The following is an 18,435-nucleotide window of genomic DNA, read 5'->3' as shown; positions in this document are numbered from 1 at the left end:
TTTTGTGTCGACTACAGAAGATGAGGACTTTGATGGATTTGTGGATGAGGATTGATCAAAAATAACCAGAGTACATTCTAAAATATTTCAATTAAGTACAACCGAACTCAGTTTTGCTCCAGCTGCCGCATGCATGCTAGCGTATGTTTTTTTTTATTGTAGCGTCGCTGGGAGCACGTCCTGTTCCCAGCCTACTTTGCGGTAATGTTTTGGTGCAAATGCTCTTAAGGTTACATGTTTGACCAGGAAATAGCAAGCTCAAAAGAAGACGGCTTTTTATGTGGAACAACTGACAGTTTGTGTGAATCTTGTGAATGATTGTGACTGAGCTAGGACTCAGTAATTAAAGTCTACACACGACGGCTTCATTGATTGAAAAACAAAACTTTTTCGTGCATGAAGCTTCTACTTGAGTTGGTAATTTGGCCGCTATATGCAGTCAGATATTGACCAAGGGAGACAAAATGGATGGCCGCTGGCCGCGTTGGACAGGTGACTGCTATACACAGGGTCTATGTGTAAGATAATTCAAACTTGTAATAAAAGCCTGCTGTTCCGGCAATCAAGTCTGGTGCTTGTGTATCTCACTGAACATTACAGTAACATTACTGACACCTAGTGACCAGTGAAGAATATTACATACTGACGTCTTTGAACACATCTTCTGAATGCCTTATATTTGTATTTTACTTCATTTAGACGTTGTTATGCTTGCAGTGCTAATTTAGGCAAAAATGTGCCACCTTTGCTTAAATATGCATATGTTTTGACTAATAATAGGACATAATCAACCACGAAACATTTTCAAAAAACCATGATAGGCTGAAGCCGTGAAATTCAAACTTCCAAGTGGCGAGGGACGACTGTATTTGCCATTTTTTTGTGTTACGGCCCACTCGCACTACGTTCAAATGTGGGCAAGTGACAATCAAGATCCAACAGATTAATTAGAATTTGAATATCAATAGACATTTGGCTGTTCCCAGCCTAAGAAAACATTCACATGTGGCGTCTCTCCCACGTCCGAGTTGGACTCACCCCGGTGCTGGTTGTGACCCTGGCATTTCTTGCATTGTCCCCCATGTTGGACATCATCTGCTGAACTGACATCTTAACAGCAACGTCACATTGTGCAAAAATGTCAACACACCAACAGCATTTTCACACCAAATGTGTCAAAAATAACTGATGATGGTGATGAAATGTACCTGTATTTGTTGGGGGTCCATGATGTTGACCGGGAGGTTGAAGGTGCCAAGCATGACATAACTGTTGGCATTGCGATCATGCGGAGTTACTTGGGAAGTATCGTGGGACGAGGATGAGGCCCCGCTGTCGGCTGATCCGCCTCCTGACCCGGAGCCGGGCTGGGAGGGCGGAGGGGGTGCACGCTCCACGAGATGAATCACCTTGCCACCTACATCTGGAACAGACAAAAACATTGTCGTGTTGCCTTTTTGTTGTGACGCTAAATGGAATTCCAGACGTAAAGTGAAATAACCTTTAGATTACTTACTGTAGTCTGCCAGCGTCCTTTCATCCTGTAAGACTCTGCCCTGGTAGATGAGCCTCTGTTTGTCAACAGGGATTCCCACAGAAGACGCAATGTGCTCCTTGAACTCTTTTACAGTCAGCTACAGAAATTAAAATACACCACATATGAGTTCCATCAAGCTGAGTGAAAATCTAGTCTGGCATTAACAGGCTTAATTTACCTGAGCACTGACGGTGTACGTTCTGCTTTGAGAGTCTAATGTTTTAACAGTCACGTCTATGTCTGCACTTTGTTCTTCCATGGTATTCCTGTTTCTGTCAAAAGTGATTCAAGGTTAACAAACAAATCAGCAAATTAATCTTCAACATATAATCTAACATAACAACGTTTTTGGTTAAGAAAATCATCAGATACTTACTTATTTGTGTAAAAAAAAAAAAACATCTGAGCTGTATTGTCAACAATCCGACATATCACAGAAGAATCATTTAATCTAATTTATTTGTTTTGATAAAAAACTAACTGCTCAACGAATGTGTGACTGGATATTAGCATTTTAAAATGTCACAAGGACCACACACGATGAATTGCAATAATCAAATGGAGCTTGACCTGATTAAACATGTCTCGGAATTATTATTCCTTGTTTGTGGGACATGATTCAAACTGTGTCAACAAGAAACGGGTGGGTGTTAAATCACAACGACTAAGCGGCTAAGACGGTTAGTTACGTAGTACATTTACCGCAACATGTTGACGTGCGGAATTACCAAGCAAAGCTAAACACCCTTGGTCCTAAAACTAACACAAATACAAAAATTGTCGGGATATGTGATTCATCTCAATATCATATCATATCATCTTTATGAACATGACTAGCCGTCTGCTTGTTAGCTAACGCTAGCTACAACTTCAGTGTGGAGACGTTAGCAAGAATGCTAACTAGAGAAAGCACAGTTACCGCCAAGCAGCAAATTCGCTATTTTTACGCCGTGATCCAAATTATTAACATGATAACCGTGGCGAAGTTTTATTCCTTACCTTAACGACGACTCTATTATTTCCACTAATCCAGTGTGGGCTTGCGTTGCTTCTCATCAGATTCCAAACGACTTCCGGCTAGCGTCTTTAGCACTTGCTAGGAGTTGCCGGGCTACAAGGAAGTGACGTAACACCGACACCGGACGTTATACTTTAAGGAAAATGGCGAACCTCGTAGAGGCGAAGACTCAGTCGGACTTTGAGGATTTCCTCGCCAAAGCCGGCAAACGACTAACGGTGGTTCACTTCCAGGCGGCATGGGCTCCTCAGTGCGGCCAAATGAACGAGGTGATGGCCGAGCTGGCCAAGGAACACGCTCACAGCACCTTCGTCAAACTGGAGGCGGAATCGGTGCCGGAGGTGTCAGAGAAGTACGAGATCGCCTCGGTGCCTACTTTCCTTTTCTTCAAAGGAGCGGAAAAGGTGGACCGGCTGGACGGTGCCCACGCCCCGGAGCTGACCAAGAAGGTACAGCGCTTGGCAGTGAGCGGGGGCTCGGCGGGTGACCCCGAAGGCGGCCCCGCGGAACTGAACCAGCGGCTGAAGAAGTTGATCAACGCGGCCTCCTGCATGCTCTTCATGAAGGGTTCCGCGCAGGAGCCTCGCTGCGGATTCAGCCGGCAGATCGTCGCCCTCCTCAAGGAGCGCAGCATCCAGTTCAGCAGCTTCGACATCCTTTCCGACGAGGAGGTCCGACAGGGTCTGAAGGCCTACTCCAACTGGCCCACCTACCCTCAGCTGTACGTCAACGGTGAGCTGATAGGCGGACTGGACATCGTCAAGGAGCTGGCAGAGTCCGGCGAGCTGGAGAGCACCTGCCCGAAGGCGGTCACAGTGGAGCACCGCCTCAAGACGGTGATCAACCAGAGCCCCGTCATGCTGTTCATGAAGGGCAGCAAGGAGGCGGCGCGGTGCGGCTTCAGCCGACAGATCCTGGAGATCCTGAACGACACCGGCGAGCATTACGACACGTTTGACATCCTGCAAGACGAGGAGGTGCGACAGGGCCTCAAGACTTACTCCAACTGGCCCACCTACCCGCAGCTGTACGTGAAGGGGGAGCTGATCGGGGGTTTGGACATTGTCAAGGAGCTGCAGGAGAGCGGGGAGCTAGGGTCGGTGCTCAAGGGGGACTCTTAGGTCTTATTTGGGGGCTACAGGAGAGGCCTGCGCGTCCACATGGTTATTTGGGGGCGACAGGAGAGGCCTGCGCGTCCACATGGTTCTTCTGCTGTAACACCTCACTAGCATAACAATCACATTAAAAACCCACGGATTGTTTCAACCAGAATCCTAACAAGTGTGTTTATTTTGTATGACAACTTTCATATAGGGAGCATTAAAATGAACCTGCTTGAGTTATTTGCTTCAATGCCTAAATCAGACGGGGAACTTCACTGTCTGACTCACAACGATAGCTCCACTGCTTTCAGTATTAAGGCTTCATGCTATCACTTTCACATTCACTCATCTTCCATGTCCGTGTAGGATGAAACAACTGGTTTACTTCTGCAGTCTTTCCCATACACTCATTTATTTGTGGTTGTCCCAATGTATTTGTGGTGGGGTCTTGCTCAGAAATGCATTATAATGGGAGCGTGAATGTAGCTTGTTGTACAGTAGATGGCCCTGTAGCAGCTGCTTAATATACATAATTCTGCTCGAGAATAAGACTAGCAGGAGCAAGGCCTCCGTCTTGCTTGTGCTCTCTTTTTGTCGCCCACAATGTCCATATAATGGTGCCAATTATGCAAATTAGACAATGATGTCATCTACCCCCCCCCCACAGCCATATGTAGATTGCAGTCCCGTGGAAAACACTTGATAAATAAAAGTATTATTCTAAAACATTTGAAGTGTTTCTTCTCTCTGCAAAATGTGAACAAATGTAATGTGTAGTATTAGCTTGTATTACATCATTTTCTCTGATTATTTGTGTGTAGAATCATATTAAATGAGCACTATACTCACTAGTGGTTAAAATTACCGTTGTTACTTCTGCAACAAAGAATTCTGGTTGTTCTCATCAAGGTTCCACCAAGATTTGAACTCAGATCACTGGATTCAAAGTCCAGAGTGCTAACCATTACACCATGGAACCTGCTAACACATGTTGTATGTGTACATTGAAAGTTTGACTAACCTTAACCCTCTAGTCAGAGGTGTCATTTTTCCTGTATTTTTCTGAAAAAGTTTGGACACCACTGATCTGAAATGATGCACGAGATGAATTGGCATATTAAGTGAGTGGTTGGTCTAAATGCACTGTAAAATATTTTTTAAATATTGTGTTCAAATGTAAGAAACTTGTTTAAGACTGGGCGAGGCAAACTTTTTCCAGCGAGGACCACATAGTGAAAAATGAAAGGATGCAAGGTGCCACTTACACACTGCTCAAAAAAATAAAGGGAACACTAAAATAACATCCTAGATCTGAATGAATAAAATATTCTTACTAAATACTTGTTCTTTACATAGTTGAATGTGCTGACAACAAAATCACACACAAATCATCAATGGCAATCAACTTTATTATTATTAGTAGTAGTATTATTGGGGGTGTCTTGCTGTCCTGATTTCAAAAGAAGTGTGATTGATATTGGGAGTGTTCCCTTTATTTTTTTGTGCCGTATATGTATTTTGTAAAGAAACACGTGTAGCTATGCAAAGAAGTTATATATATTTAAAGAAAAAAATGAATTTCAGCTTTGTGATCTAGGTGAAAAAGCCTTTTATTAATATCACCTTCACTCTTTTTTTGTCATTTTTTCTTTCTTTTTTTTCGAGGGAAAGGCTTCTTGAGACGTCATCTGTACTTCTGTGAAGAAGGTGTCGGACGTTTTCTTTTTTTAAATTTTTTTTTTACATTTTTCAAATATTTCAACTTTCTTCTTAAATCATCTTTGTAAACTTTCTTCTCATGATATTCTGACTTTATTCCCATAAAACTAAAACTTTTACCCCAACCTAATTTTCCAAAAATTACAACTTTATTTTGCTTGTTTGTTTGTTTGTTTTTCATAATATTAAGACTATCAAAAAAATAAGATATTTTTTCTTTAATATTTAAACTCTATGCTAAGTTTATTCTCGTGAAATTGTGACTTTTTTCTTGTTCGATTATGACTTTTCTCCGAATATTTTGACTTTATATATTTTTATATAATATTATATATTTTTTATTTATAATTTTCCAATTTTCCAATAGTATTATTACTTTATTCTCATAATATTATGACTTTATTCCCATAATATTTTGACTTTATTCCCATAATATTTTGACTTTATTCCCAAAATATTATGACTTTATTCCCATAATATTTTGACTTTATTGTCATAATATTATGACTTTATTCCCATAATATTTTGACTTTATTCCCATAAATAGTAACTTTTTCCCAGTGGCGGACCTACACTGTGACCATCTAGACATTTCAGGTATCAACCTATTGCCACCCCTGTGTGAGTAATGGTCTCACCTTGGCCACCCCAGTGAAAAATTGAAAGTACAACTTTTTAGACTTTTTCTTGTTAAATTACAACTTTGGTCTATATTTTTTTGCTTGGAAACTGCTAGTTTTTCCATTTTGCTGTTTTTTTCATAATGTCCCAATTTTTTTATAATGGGGCAATAAAAAAACAGCCGCGCGCCACCAATAGCTCCCGGGCCGCGCTTCGGACACCCCTGAAATTGCATTCTTCCAAATGGCCAACAGGGGTCGACAGTCTAGTTAAACCTGCCTTAAATCTTAATGACTATTTTCAGGAGGATTGTTACTTGAGATAAACTCATCATGTATAATTCATTAACAAATGATTTCAAATCAAACCATAATTTACAATTGTGACACATTGATTCTGGCATTATAAACACATTCCTTCATGGAACTCCCATCCTACTGATTCATGAGCGATGATGTGGAGACGAGAGCTTCTCCTGTATAGCTTTATGTGTCATCAAAATGTTTACACGCCTGCTTAAAGTGTAATACAAGGAGGGACGGCACCCAGCGAGCCACACACAGCCCGCCTCTGTGAATTGTGTAGGTGTCTATTGTATTTGTTTATGTGTGTGTGTGTGTATGTGTGTGTCTGTGTGTTTGACACAGATGAGTAAGGAGAAAGCTGGTGACATTTACATAATCCAAGTGAAGCTACACTGGTTGTTTGGGGACGCCCCGTGGAGCCGACTCTAAAGAAAGATGAAACTTTGAGCTTGTCTCGGGTTGCAATAAATGCTCTGTAAGGGACTCTGAAAGAGGACACTGAAGCTCACCTGCCCAGGAACTCCAAGCAGGGCATTCCGTCACTGTGTGCGCCCGAGTGAGAATTAGTGGCAAACTACTTCCTGTTTGAGGAAAAGGCTTCTTGAGACGTCATCTGTACTTCTGTGTAGAAGGTGTCGGACGTTTCGCTCCTCATCCGAAGAGCTTCGTCAGCAAACTAATAAGTGCTGGTAGCTTAGGCCTTAAATACAGTAAGAGTGGGCGGAATTGGTGTGCCAACACCCTCCTCCTATTGGTTCGTTACACTAAGCCTGCATTCCTCATCTTTACAGTGGTATAATCCTATCCTGTTATTCACACCTACGATAAAAGGGAAGTGTCGCTCCCTGAATTGGGTATGAACGACTCTGATACTGGCTTGTTAGCATCTATTGTTCTGGCTCGGCCCTGCCTTCACCTCATTTGCAAGACTAAGAGCTGTGGGTTTTGGTCTCAGTAACCTGCTGAACACAGGGTCCAAATTGAACCTCAAACCACCATTCCGATTCAATGATGGGTTCTGTTGTTTGACAAAAATAGCTTCCTTTACTCCTCTTTCAAACCATTTCAACCACTTCCTGTTTGCAAAGCCTAGCATTAAATTGATTAAGAGCGTGCTGAAAACAAGGAAGTGGTGCTTTGGGGCGCCAAGTATCATCTGCATATAGTAGTGTATTTGGTCATCATTCTATTTTTGTTGGATTTGATTGAGGTTCAGTATGCACATCTTGAACTTGAGCTTAACCTCACCATTGCACACAAAGTAGAATTTTTTTTTTTTACTTCAGTCAAGCAACCACATGGCCCTCAAGAAGTATTGAAACAGTGAGGACAATTTTTTAATTTTGTGTGTGTGTGTTTTGTTGCCCAGGTAAGTTCTGCCTGTGTAGACTGCATTTAGAGGTGAAAACGACATGAAAAGCAGATAAGCAATTGCCAATCTGACAGAAGATGGAAAATCAATCAAACATGGGTCATAGCCAGTACAACCATTTGGAATGTCCTGTAGATGAAAAATAAACATAAACATAAATACAACAGGTAGACCAAGGAAAACATCAGAAGTTGATGACAAATAAATTCTGAGAGCTGTAAAGAAAGACTCTAAAACAACTGTGAAGGAGTGAAGACTTAATGAATAAAACTACAATGGCTAAACCAGAAGATGCAAATCACTCATTAGCAAAAAGAATAGGAAGGGAATTTGCCAAAAAGTACAAAGATGAGCCTCAAAAATTCACAAGTTCATAAAACCTTTGTGTCAGGATTTTCCATCTTCTCTCATATTGCCAATTGTGTGTTTTTCACCCATAGACACTCTCTGGTTTTTGTGTTGTTTTCTCCTCTAATGCAGTCTACACAGGCAAAACCTATCCTACCCAATCTGAAACTGAGCATCGTATTTATTGATGATGTAAATGATGGAAATAAAAGCTGAAATGTTGCTCTCTGGTCTCATATTAATTTTTGGAAGAAAAACCCAAATGTTTTAGTCTACAGCAAGAATAAAGGAATTGCCCTCACTGTTCCAATACTTCTGGAGGGCACCGTATAATATGTTTTTAAGAAATGTATTTGTGGTATCACTCTGAAATATACACAAAAATCAGGTATTGTCTGCATAAGTGGTGATCATTCAGTCCTTGTGGGATTTCCTTATTGAGCTTTCGTATGCACTGAACTGATTAAGCCGCAAAATGTACAAGAAATGGGAAACTAATGCCACAATTTACAAATAAGAGGGGACACAGAATAGCACCCTGAGGGACACCACAAACAAGAATCACATCGCAGTTGAGCTAATCTTAATCTTGGAACATATACTTACTTAGATCCACTTAGATGCACTGGGCCTCATTCACGAACATCTTCTTAAAAGTCTTCTTAAGAAGTGTACTTAAGAAGGCGCGGGTTGGAAACTGCGCCGCATTCACGACACGTTCTTAAGTAGGGATAATCGTTCGCACCGGTGTTCTTAGGTTCATGAATGCCAACTGCGATGCCCGTGCATGTAAGGCCTAATTTGCATAGGTCACCGCCTATTATTTCCTATATAAGGTAAAAAATGTGCCGTGCGCAACGGGCAGCTGGAGGCGGAGATGGCAACGCGCAAGGGCAAGACTGAGGAGCAGCTGGACAACAAACAGAAGAAAAACTTCAATTCTACTGAAATAGAGGTGCTTTTACAAGGAGTGAGCGAACACAAGACCACCTTATTTTCACGTGTATCCACCGGTCATCAGGCCATCCAAAAAGAGTCGGCATGGAGCACCATTGCAGGAAACATAAATGCCGTTTCCACGGAGAAACGCACCACCGCAGAGGTTAAAAAGAAGTGTTTTGACTTAAAATAGACTCAAAAAAAAAGATTAGACTGCACCGGAGGGATCTGGAGGAAACGGGAGGTGGACCATCAATCAGAAACCAAACCATTTCGGAAACTCTAGAAAATATTTACACAATCATGATGGAAAAATAAAGTCAAAATACATAGTTTGTGTGTGACAATGTATTTTTTCTGTGGTTACATTTGATTAGTCGCTGCCTAATTAATACAGCAGCCCCGTGCTCTGGCTCAAGACGTGGCGGGAGGCGCAATAGACACACCACGTTTCATTGCGATGTTATTCTGATGCACACCTGCAAGAACAGAGAGGGAAGCCTGAAGCCTGAAGCAGGACATCAAATATTGGTGGCTTTCAGCAAATAAATCTAATGGTCCCTTTACATTCTCTCTCTGTGCAGCGCACGTCCAGCCAGCCTTTTTTTTTGATGAATTGGGATTTGAATATATATTTATCCATGGAGTATATTTTAGTTGTTTTGATGATAAATAATTGTTGGGATATTTTATTTGCACTACATTTTTTGGGATCAGGTTGCAAAATCCATCATGAGGGCGATTGCGCATTGAAAGTGCAAGCTTTGCTTGTGCGTAAGAGTCCTCCTGAGTGTTCGTAGAATTTGTTCTTAGATCTAAGAACTGTGAGTTGAGAACACGTTTCGTGAATGCCAAAAATCTTCGTAAGAAGGCTTTAAGAACACATTTGTGCGTTAGAACGTTTCGTGAATGAGGCCCACTGATCTTATCTACCACTTGTCTCCTTTTGCTCTGCTAAGGCTAAGGCGAAAGCTAAAGCCAGCCTGAGCAAAGAGTCAGGCACCAGCCCGCTGTTCGTGCTAATGAGCAGTGAAAAGAGCAAGGAAAATAATGGCGTTCATGGCAATGGACGACCAGCCATTTTCGGGTCTCTGTGAACTTTATTTGCAGTAGGAGGCTTAAATCAGGTTTACAGTGTTACCTGTTGTTTTGTTTGTTATTAAAATGTGAAAAATAAAAGACAAAAGAAACTGATATAATTTAGTAGTTTGGACAGCAATTTTCAGAACTTTTAATTTCTATTTGAGAGAACTATCTCACGTGCAGTTAAAACAACAAGTTTGTTTTGTTACACTGGTATTGTTCAGTGTTTTACAACAAAATAAGACTGGATTGAAGGTGTATGGAAGGGGTGTCCAAACTTTTTCCAGCGAGGGCAACACAGTGAAAAATGAGGGCTGCACTTTGGACACCCTTGGTGCATGCTGACAGTTATTAAAAAAAAAAATCGGAATCAGCAGGTCGGGCTGTTTAAAGGTCGGTGATCGGCCAGAAAATTCTAATTTGTGCACCCCTACTAAAATGAACTAATATCATTAGTGCAAGCAGTGTAGTCCACATTTATATGCATTTACGGTATAACATCAATCATGTTACAACACTAGCAGGATTCTCATCCTCAGTGTGCACCTCAGTGGGCACGTTGTGGCACATAGCAACTCATTCAAATGCCAACCAAGCCACATTATGTGGAATAAACTAGAACTTTTACAATTATATTTAATTGTGTGATATTTTTCATTATTTCGGTCCATTTCGGCAAATGTACTGATGGACGGCATAAGGCAGGTACAAGACGATTTAAAGGGGGCGTCCGTAAACGATTTACTGCAGGACACCGCGCAGAGAACTAAGATGGTAAGTAAGATGGTGACCTATAAATGTGGGAATTCACAAACCACCCACAACACTATGAACGCTGCCTGTGAGGGTCCACACCACAGAATGAAGTCTTTCTAGGTCACCACCAATTGCATACAGCACTTTAAAAGTTCTGTTCACCTTTTATACATTTAGAAAATTTTATGTAGTAGGAAAATTAATTGTTCAAAAATAACAGCGCAGGGTGTAATTAGAAAGTGTTGATGAATCACACTGGATTTTGGTTTCATGCATCCAATACAGGTTTCATGTGGTGTTTCTCAGTTTCGCCTAAAACGTAACACATTCGACGGCCCTCCAAGGGAGCCACCTACGCCACAGCCTCCGTCTTCCTCCCTGTCAAACCACAAAGGAGGAAATAAACATCTCATCTTCACACACGGCTGGGGGGAAAAAAACCCTCAAAGTGATCAGGCAGAGGCATCAGTTGAATTTGGGCAGAGAGAGTGCAACACACGCCGGGTGAGTCTCTTATAGATATGAATCCATTTCTGACATTGTGGTTTATTCTTACTGATCAATATGTGAACTATCTGTTGCACACTGCTAGTTTTCAATCCATCCGCATAATGAAAAATATTATACCTACAAAATTGATTAGCTTTTAAAAGTTGAACTAATAACTGACAAATCTGAAAAACATAGTTCTGTTTATGTGTGATATGGAGGCAGCCATTTATTAGTCAAGGCAAAGTAGGGTTATTCAGAGAGATTTCATACACAATGTGCTTTGCAAAAACACATTTTAGGACGAAGCTATTTAATTAATTACATTTTATTTAAATTTATGTATAATTTAGATAAATAAATAATAAATATGATAAATTACATATTTATATAAAATTATATATATATATATATATATATATATATATATATATATATATATATACATATATATATATTCAAAATGTTATATTATAAATTTATATTAAATTATATACAGTGGTGTGTGAAAAAGTGTTTGCCCCTGTGCTGATTTGTTATTTTTTTGCATGTTTTTCACACTTAAATGTTTCAGATCACCAAACTAATTGAAATATTAATCAATGGCAACACAATTGAACACAAAATGCAGTTTTGAAATGAAACCTTTGATTTTTAAGGGAGGACCCCCCCACTCACCAAAACCACTGCTGGACAAAAAGAACATTAAGGCTTGTCTCAATTTTGCCAGAAAATGTCTTGATGCTCCCCAAGACCTCTGGGAAAATACTCTGACGAGGCAAAAGTTGAACTTTTTGGAAAGTGTGTGTCCCATTACATCTGGCGTAAAAGTAACGCCACATTCCAGAAAAAGAACATTTTACCAACAGTAAAATATGGTGGTGGTAGTGTGATGGTCTGGGGCTGTTTTGCTGCTTCAGGACCGGGAAGACTTGCTGTGATAAATGAAACCATGAATTCTGCTGTCTACCAAAAAATCCTGAAGGAGAATGTCCAACCATCTGTTGGTGACCTCAAGCTGAAAGCAACTTGGGTTCTGCAGCAGGACAATGATCCAAAACACACCAGCAAGTCCACCTCTGAATGGCTGAAGACTTTGGAGTGGTCTAGTCCAAGTCCTGACCTGAATCCTATCGAGATGCTGTGTCATGACCTTAAAAAGGTGCTTCATGTTGGAAAAGCCTCCAATGTGGCTGAATGACAACAATTCTGCAAAATTCCTCCACAGCGCTGGAAGAGACTCATTGCAAGTTATCACAAACGCTTGATTGCAGTTGTTGCTGCTAAGGGGGGCCCAACCAGTTCTTAATTTTAGTTTTTTTAGTGTTTGTTTGTCTTGTCACTAACTAATATTTAAATTTGTTTGATGATCTGAAACATTTAAGTGTGACAAACATGCACAAAAAAAGACATTTATTTAGATGCATGTTTTGGAGTAATAGCAATACAGTAGATAAGACAAAAATTGTTCAATAAATAATTTTTAGTGCAAAACAACAAATTAACAGAATTTTAAAAATGTTCAATGCTGGGATCAAACCTGCACACTCTGCCTTAAAAAGCAGCAGCTGTACCATTACAACACCAGCCGTGTGCTGTCAATCATTGTGGCAGTGAACGCGGTGTCAGATTACTCGTCTGCTTCATTGCAGCAATGTACTTCCTCTGCGCTTTTGCCGAGAATGCACCCCCTTGGGCAAAATGGGTGTTCTGCATCTAGAGAGGGGTCGCTCTGGCAACCAATACTAGAAAGGGTGCAGCTTGACATAGGAAGGATACTTGAAGTATATCATTTGCAGTCATTCACCAAAATGTGGTATGACAAAGAAATTCAACATGCAAAAAGCGAGCTAGGTAGTTGACATAGCAGCAGTCAGTCGGTTCCCCATACTGATGTGAGTGAGCAGCGGGGACTTAGTTGGCCAAAGGAGACAAACAAGCCAATAAGCAACGCACCTGTTTTTGTGTGGTTTGACAGAACAATGAAGGCTGTGTCATTGTCCAACAAGAACGTGCTGCTGCAGGTGTGGTGTGGTCTCCTCACCCTGGCCATGGTGGTTATGGCGGCGCTTCTCGCTTCCATCAAAGCAAAATCCAACAAGGTCAGTTTGTCCGCACCACGCACGACACCTGGAGTCGCATAAAGCGCTCAGGTGGTTTCCATGAAGGTTCCCTGGCCAGTAGCACTGTCAAAAATGAAAACAAACACCTTTTGACTATGAAATGTATGATGTAAGCAGTCATGGTAAATGTTCTTCAGTGTTCTGTGAACGTTCTATAAAGCAGCTTTGTGGTTTCTCTTTTAGGATGGACTTGCGCTACCTACACTGAAGAGCGCCGATCATTTCTATCCAACAGGTACACAACCTTTAACCTCATATTGCTTTACATGCTTACTGACATTTGACTGTCCTTTCTTTTCACAGGAGCTCCGCTGAAGTCCGTCGGTAAATGCCAGTTCCTTCATGAATTTGTTTGTCTTTGAAGTTTGTATAGGTTTTATATTTACTGTATGTATGATAGCTTTTTAGTAAACGGTGCTGAAAATGTTTTGTTTCTTTTCAGGACCATCCTCTTCGTACATAGAGCTGATGAAATGTAAGCAGTCTTGGGTTTGGATTGGCTTAAATGAGCATTGGTTTGTAAAAAAAAAAAAAAAAAAAAAAGTCATATTACGATGTACCCCTAAGATAGACGTTATCATGCTCAAACATACAATCGTGTCTCATCAGCATAGGTAGAAGTTGTTTGAAGTTTATAGCACAAATATCACAAATAAGAGGGGACTCAGAGTGGACCCCTGAGGGACACCATCAAAGAGGATTGCTTCACCTCACTGTGGCTCTCTGGGCAGTTGACAATTTTTAAACAAACGTTGCAATCATCATCAGTAAGTGCAATGGTCGCCCCATGATAGCGTGGGGTCTCCTTATGACCATCGTGTGGAAGAGGATCAACATTTCGGGGGCAATAAGTGAAAAATACTAGCTTTGAAGGAAGTATGGTGAGTAGTGTGGTTATGTAATTGATGTTTTTTGTCCTTACGTTGAGTTCAACAATAAAAGTATAAAGATAAAAAGAAACTTAAATTTCGAGCAGAAAGTTATGTCCCATTCTGGCCTGTGGGCCTGAGTGTAGCAAAGGGCCCGCGGAGCATCGGGAATGACACACGCCGACATCTTCTGCGAAGCACTTTGACAGGTGTTGTCAAAACTCCCACAAGAGCGGTCTGCAGCAGGTTCAGGCCAGTTTCAGTCCGCCGAAAGTCATTCTGAAAGATGTAGGAGGACGGGTACGCGGCCGAGTTGAATTTTGGCACCAAGAAAACGTTCTTTAAATGATGCAATGGGCACGACACAAAATGAATGTACATACAAAACATGGGACAAAATAGAGGACATCTTTTTTTTGGTTTTGTCTTTTAGGTGTTCAATTTTTTTTTCCTACGAGGGCCAAAAATAAAAGGATGCAAGGGCCACTTATTTTTCATTTAATTTTTATTTTTATTTATTTTCTTCAAAGAAAAAACAGCAACTCAGCTTTGTGATATGGATGAAAAAGCGTATTATGATTATCAGCTTCACTCTCTTGCTCTGTTTGTCCCCCATGGATATTAAGTTTCCAAATATTTCCACTGAGATAATCTTTGCTTGCTTTATTCCCATAATATTTTAACTTTATTCTCGGAATATTACAACTTTCTTCATAACCAAATTTTCCAAAAATACAACTTTATTTCTCATTTTTTTCTTTTGTTTCTCATAAAATTACATCTTCAGAAGATAACGTCTTTTTTCTGTAATATTTCAACTATGTGCAACTAAATAATGTTATTTTTCCTCATAAAATGAGGAACGTTATTCTTGTAAAATTATTACTTTTTCTCGATATATTATCACTTTTTTAATTATAATAATTGTGGTACAAATTATCGTAGATAATCAATTCTATCAGCAATTTTTGGGGGGCCATTTTTCATTATTTTGTTTAATGAGGTATAATTCACATTTGAACCACTAGATAGTACTCAAGTACAGTGTCCAGTGTACCATGTGAGACATTAGCTTGACACAGAAGTTGCCTGTATGTATGTTTTTCCGGTGTAGCCTGCGACACTGTCTGTGAGTGCGCCCCATTTTGCACTGTTTTGTTCATATTTGCCGACCAAACGTCTCCGTAAGCGTTGACTGTCGGCACAAAGGCTCCGCTGCCCGAGCACCTCCATCGGTGTTTTTTTTTTTCCCAGTTGAGAAAACTGTCCGCGTTGGTCATCAGTGTTCATGCACTCACTGTGTTCATTCTGTTTAAAATAGAAATATGGGGCTGTGGAATTCACCTTAAAAACTATCTCCTGTGTGCCGTCATTCTGGCTCACAAAGCTAACCGCTGTAGGTTAGTAGGGTAGTAGCTAGTAGCCCCGCCTCCACAAAGAGGCTGAATGAGATGAGAGCCCACTCTCTCCATTCATTCCACTATAGAACCAATGCGTCTAGACAGATGCAGAGTGAACTCTCTTGTCATCCAGCCTGTGCGGCACAGAGAGACGAGCAGACACGCAAACACGCGCACACGTGCACATGTCAATTTATCGAGGGAGTCATAATTATCAACCTGTATTTTATAATCATTCGATTAATCTATTTATCGATTATTGTGACGGGCCTATGTTAGGTGCTTTGTTTTTGCACTCCGTTTCACGGAACAATATCGTACAGGGTTTGTTACGTGAAATAGTGTATGAAAACTGAGATAGTGTAAAATGTTTGATGAAAACTGGGGGCTTACTCAAACTGTATTTAAATGTTAATCCAATTCTAATATAATAAAATGTAATCTAAAATGTCATCTTTGACATCCCACAGTTTCCGACAAGCGGCGCTGGCAGAAGTGCTCCCCCACGTGCGACCCCTGCACCCTGGCGCTGCGCGACGACTCCATCCAGAGCGCCAAGGATGGCGTCTACTTCCTGTACGCCCACGTCACCTTTGCCAAAGGCGCCAGCAGCAAAGCCAAGTCGGTGATTGTGACGAGGAACGCCACGGGCGGTAAAAGCACCAGGAAATTGGTGGAGGGGACCTTCCCGAACACAACCACGGGGTCCGTGTGGGTGGCCAAGATGGTACGACTCCAGGAGGGAGACAGCGTCAGTGTGAATATCAGCGGAGACTTCCTGACCGAGGACACATTTTGGGGGGCCTTTGAGCTCCATTAGCAGGCCCTCGTGGTTTGGTGGTAGACTGAATTCTTTGCATTTGCCTTTCTGACTGACCTTTTCATTCATCATTTGTCAGTTTAACCTTGTCAGAGCTTTAATGTGTTTCTATTTATTGCAGTCGCATGTCTGCCTCACAGTCAGTAGTTCAAGGGTTTGAATCCCCAAGGTGTACCACGCCTCTCGTCAAAGTCAGCCGGGATAGGTCCAGCTCAACCGGGGCCCTAATGAGGACAAGCGCTATAGAAAATGAACGAATGCATTTGCTTCACAGTCTTTAAAAAACATTTATAAAGCTGTCAGTTGCACCCTGGCCACGGGGTGGCGCTATTTCCTCCTAACATAAACCAGGTTGTGCTTTTTCGCAATCACACGCTGACATCACCGCGTTCCTTTCAAACACGACACAAGCCAACAATTGTCCCACAGCGCCTTTTAGCACGTTGCCAAAACATGACATGACACACACGACGCTTCGCAATAGCAGCCATATTGAATGCATACACACACCCTTTGTGATGCAAGACGGCCACTTTATTCTATTATTAGACTTTTAGGATGGATTAATAATAACGCGCTGGCCTCATCACATCCCTGAATAAGCTACTTGTTTTCTACTGCTACCTGCACAACATGTCTTGATCTGTTTTGAGCGTTAAATGAGAGTTATTGTACGCTGACATAACAAAAGTGTAGCAGTGAATTAGAATGCATTTGCAGGTGGAAACTCTTTGAATGTAACATATTCATCAAATAAAACTATTAAAATGAAAATCTATTTTTTTGGACAAACTGTAAAGCACTGGTTGAGTGTTAAATGCTGTGTTGTGCTAATATTAAAATCCATCCATCCATTTTCTATACTGCTTCTCCTCTTTAGGGTCGCGGGGGCGTGCTGGGTACACCCTGGACTGGTCACCAGCCAATGGCAGGGCACATATAGACAAACAAGCATTCACACTCACATTCATATCTATGGGCAATTTAGAGTCTCCAATGAAGCTAACCTGCATGTTTTTGGAATGTGGGAGGAAACCGGAGCACCCGGAGAAAACCCCCCCACACACGGGGAGAACATGCAAACTCCACTCAGAAATGCCCAAGGGAGAATCGAACCCAGATCTTCCCATCTCCAGGCTGTTCCTGTGTTGGCCAACATGCTAACCACTAGACCACCGTGCGGCCTAATATAAAAATTATATCATTTAATTGTAATTCATTTTCTTGTTCTAACCGCACAGCAAATATTGACTTTTAAATGTAGCATATTCATCAAATAAAGCTATTGTTATAAAATACATGTTTTAAATAATTGTTTTTATTTTCTTAATTCATTCTTATATCTTGGTAAAAAAAAGTGAGACACGAGACATGAGACGATGCACGCGATTGGGTCTACGGGACAAGACAAGATTTTAACATTATTTATAAGAAAAGTACAATGAAAAAATCTAGGAATTTCATTTCTACACTTCTGCACTCTGTGTGTATGCTAGCCTCCACCCATCGAGACAAAGAGATTGTATGACTGATAAAAAGGCTCACTCCGTTCATGCTGGTGTTCTATGGAACAAATGTGCCGAGGTGCTGAGACCAATGCACAGAGTGAACCTTCTTCCTGCCTGTTTGGAGGCGAGAGACGAGGAAAGCAGACGCACATGCACGCATTCATGTGTTATCGTCCCTATCAGCCTAGTGCTCACTAGAAATCTTGTCACGTTTTAATCTCGCGAGATCTTGTGACACCCGCCCATATTGAATTGTACTTTTTTCTAGCGCAAACGGCAGGCATTTACTAATTTATTCATATTTATTATTATATGCTGTTATTAAACAGTAATCACTGAATGTGTGTGTGTGCTGTGTCGTTCCCTCGTCAAAGGATATATTGCGGAAAGCGAGTGGATTTTTCTCATTGGCTGAGCCTCTCCAG

The 18,435-nt window shown here is 41.1% G+C and overlaps 3 protein-coding genes and 1 non-coding gene across 6 annotated transcripts in view; 2 read left to right on the top strand and 2 right to left on the bottom strand.

Annotated features, from left to right (window-relative positions):
• The window catches only part of bag6 (BCL2 associated athanogene 6), a 14,290-nt gene extending 11,442 nt beyond the window's left edge, over positions 1–2,848 (bottom strand). Inside the window, exons 1-5 of one of the 3 annotated variants that reach the window (XM_054782557.1) lie at positions 2,537–2,845; positions 1,716–1,809; positions 1,517–1,634; positions 1,209–1,423; positions 1,039–1,110 (exon numbers count right to left, since the gene is read on the bottom strand). In XM_054782557.1, coding sequence (XP_054638532.1) covers positions 1,039–1,110; positions 1,209–1,423; positions 1,517–1,634; positions 1,716–1,796 — 486 coding nt within the window. In that variant the 5' untranslated portion in view covers positions 1,797–1,809; positions 2,537–2,845. Of the gene's footprint in view, positions 1–1,038; positions 1,111–1,208; positions 1,424–1,516; positions 1,635–1,715; positions 1,810–2,536 lie in introns of all 3 variants that reach the window. The other 2 variants (XM_054782555.1, XM_054782556.1) reach the window with 2 other exon arrangements.
• On the top strand, positions 2,644–4,382 carry glrx3 (glutaredoxin 3). The gene has a single exon (XM_054782558.1). It carries the CDS (start codon positions 2,699–2,701, stop codon positions 3,674–3,676), a length of 978 nt encoding a protein of 325 aa, XP_054638533.1. The 5' UTR covers positions 2,644–2,698; the 3' UTR covers positions 3,677–4,382.
• A 183-nt stretch (positions 4,383–4,565) lies between these two features.
• trnaq-uug (transfer RNA glutamine (anticodon UUG)) lies at positions 4,566–4,637 on the bottom strand. Its single transcript has one exon. It is a non-coding gene; the product is annotated as a tRNA-Gln (tRNA).
• A 6,618-nt stretch (positions 4,638–11,255) lies between these two features.
• lta (lymphotoxin alpha (TNF superfamily, member 1)) lies at positions 11,256–16,502 on the top strand. The gene is made up of 6 exons (XM_054782055.1): positions 11,256–11,305; positions 13,269–13,392; positions 13,597–13,648; positions 13,717–13,737; positions 13,856–13,888; positions 16,153–16,502. Exons 2-6 carry the CDS (start codon positions 13,273–13,275, stop codon positions 16,500–16,502), a joined length of 576 nt encoding a protein of 191 aa, XP_054638030.1. The 5' UTR covers positions 11,256–11,305; positions 13,269–13,272.
• Positions 16,503–18,435: the final 1,933 nt, after the last annotated feature.

This window comes from Dunckerocampus dactyliophorus, chromosome 7 (assembly GCF_027744805.1).
Source record: "Dunckerocampus dactyliophorus isolate RoL2022-P2 chromosome 7, RoL_Ddac_1.1, whole genome shotgun sequence".
Classification (NCBI taxonomy): Eukaryota; Metazoa; Chordata; class Actinopteri; order Syngnathiformes; family Syngnathidae; genus Dunckerocampus; species Dunckerocampus dactyliophorus.
The sequence above is the reverse complement of the archived record's forward strand: the minus strand, read 5'-3'. Positions and strand labels throughout refer to the sequence as shown.

What these genes read in the sequence shown, in the direction of transcription:
- lta (XM_054782055.1), top strand. Translation starts at nt 13,273, where the DNA reads ATGAAGGCTGTGTCATTGTCCAACAAGAACGTGCTGCTGCAGGTGTGG. An exon ending in AGCTCCGCTGAAGTCCGTCG is followed by an intron (nt 13,738 to 13,855) that starts GTAAATGCCAGT and finishes GTTTCTTTTCAG; the next exon opens with GACCATCCTCTTCGTACATA. An exon ending in GTACATAGAGCTGATGAAAT is followed by an intron (nt 13,889 to 16,152) that starts GTAAGCAGTCTT and finishes GACATCCCACAG; the next exon opens with TTTCCGACAAGCGGCGCTGG.
- glrx3 (XM_054782558.1), top strand. Translation starts at nt 2,699, where the DNA reads ATGGCGAACCTCGTAGAGGCGAAGACTCAGTCGGACTTTGAGGATTTC.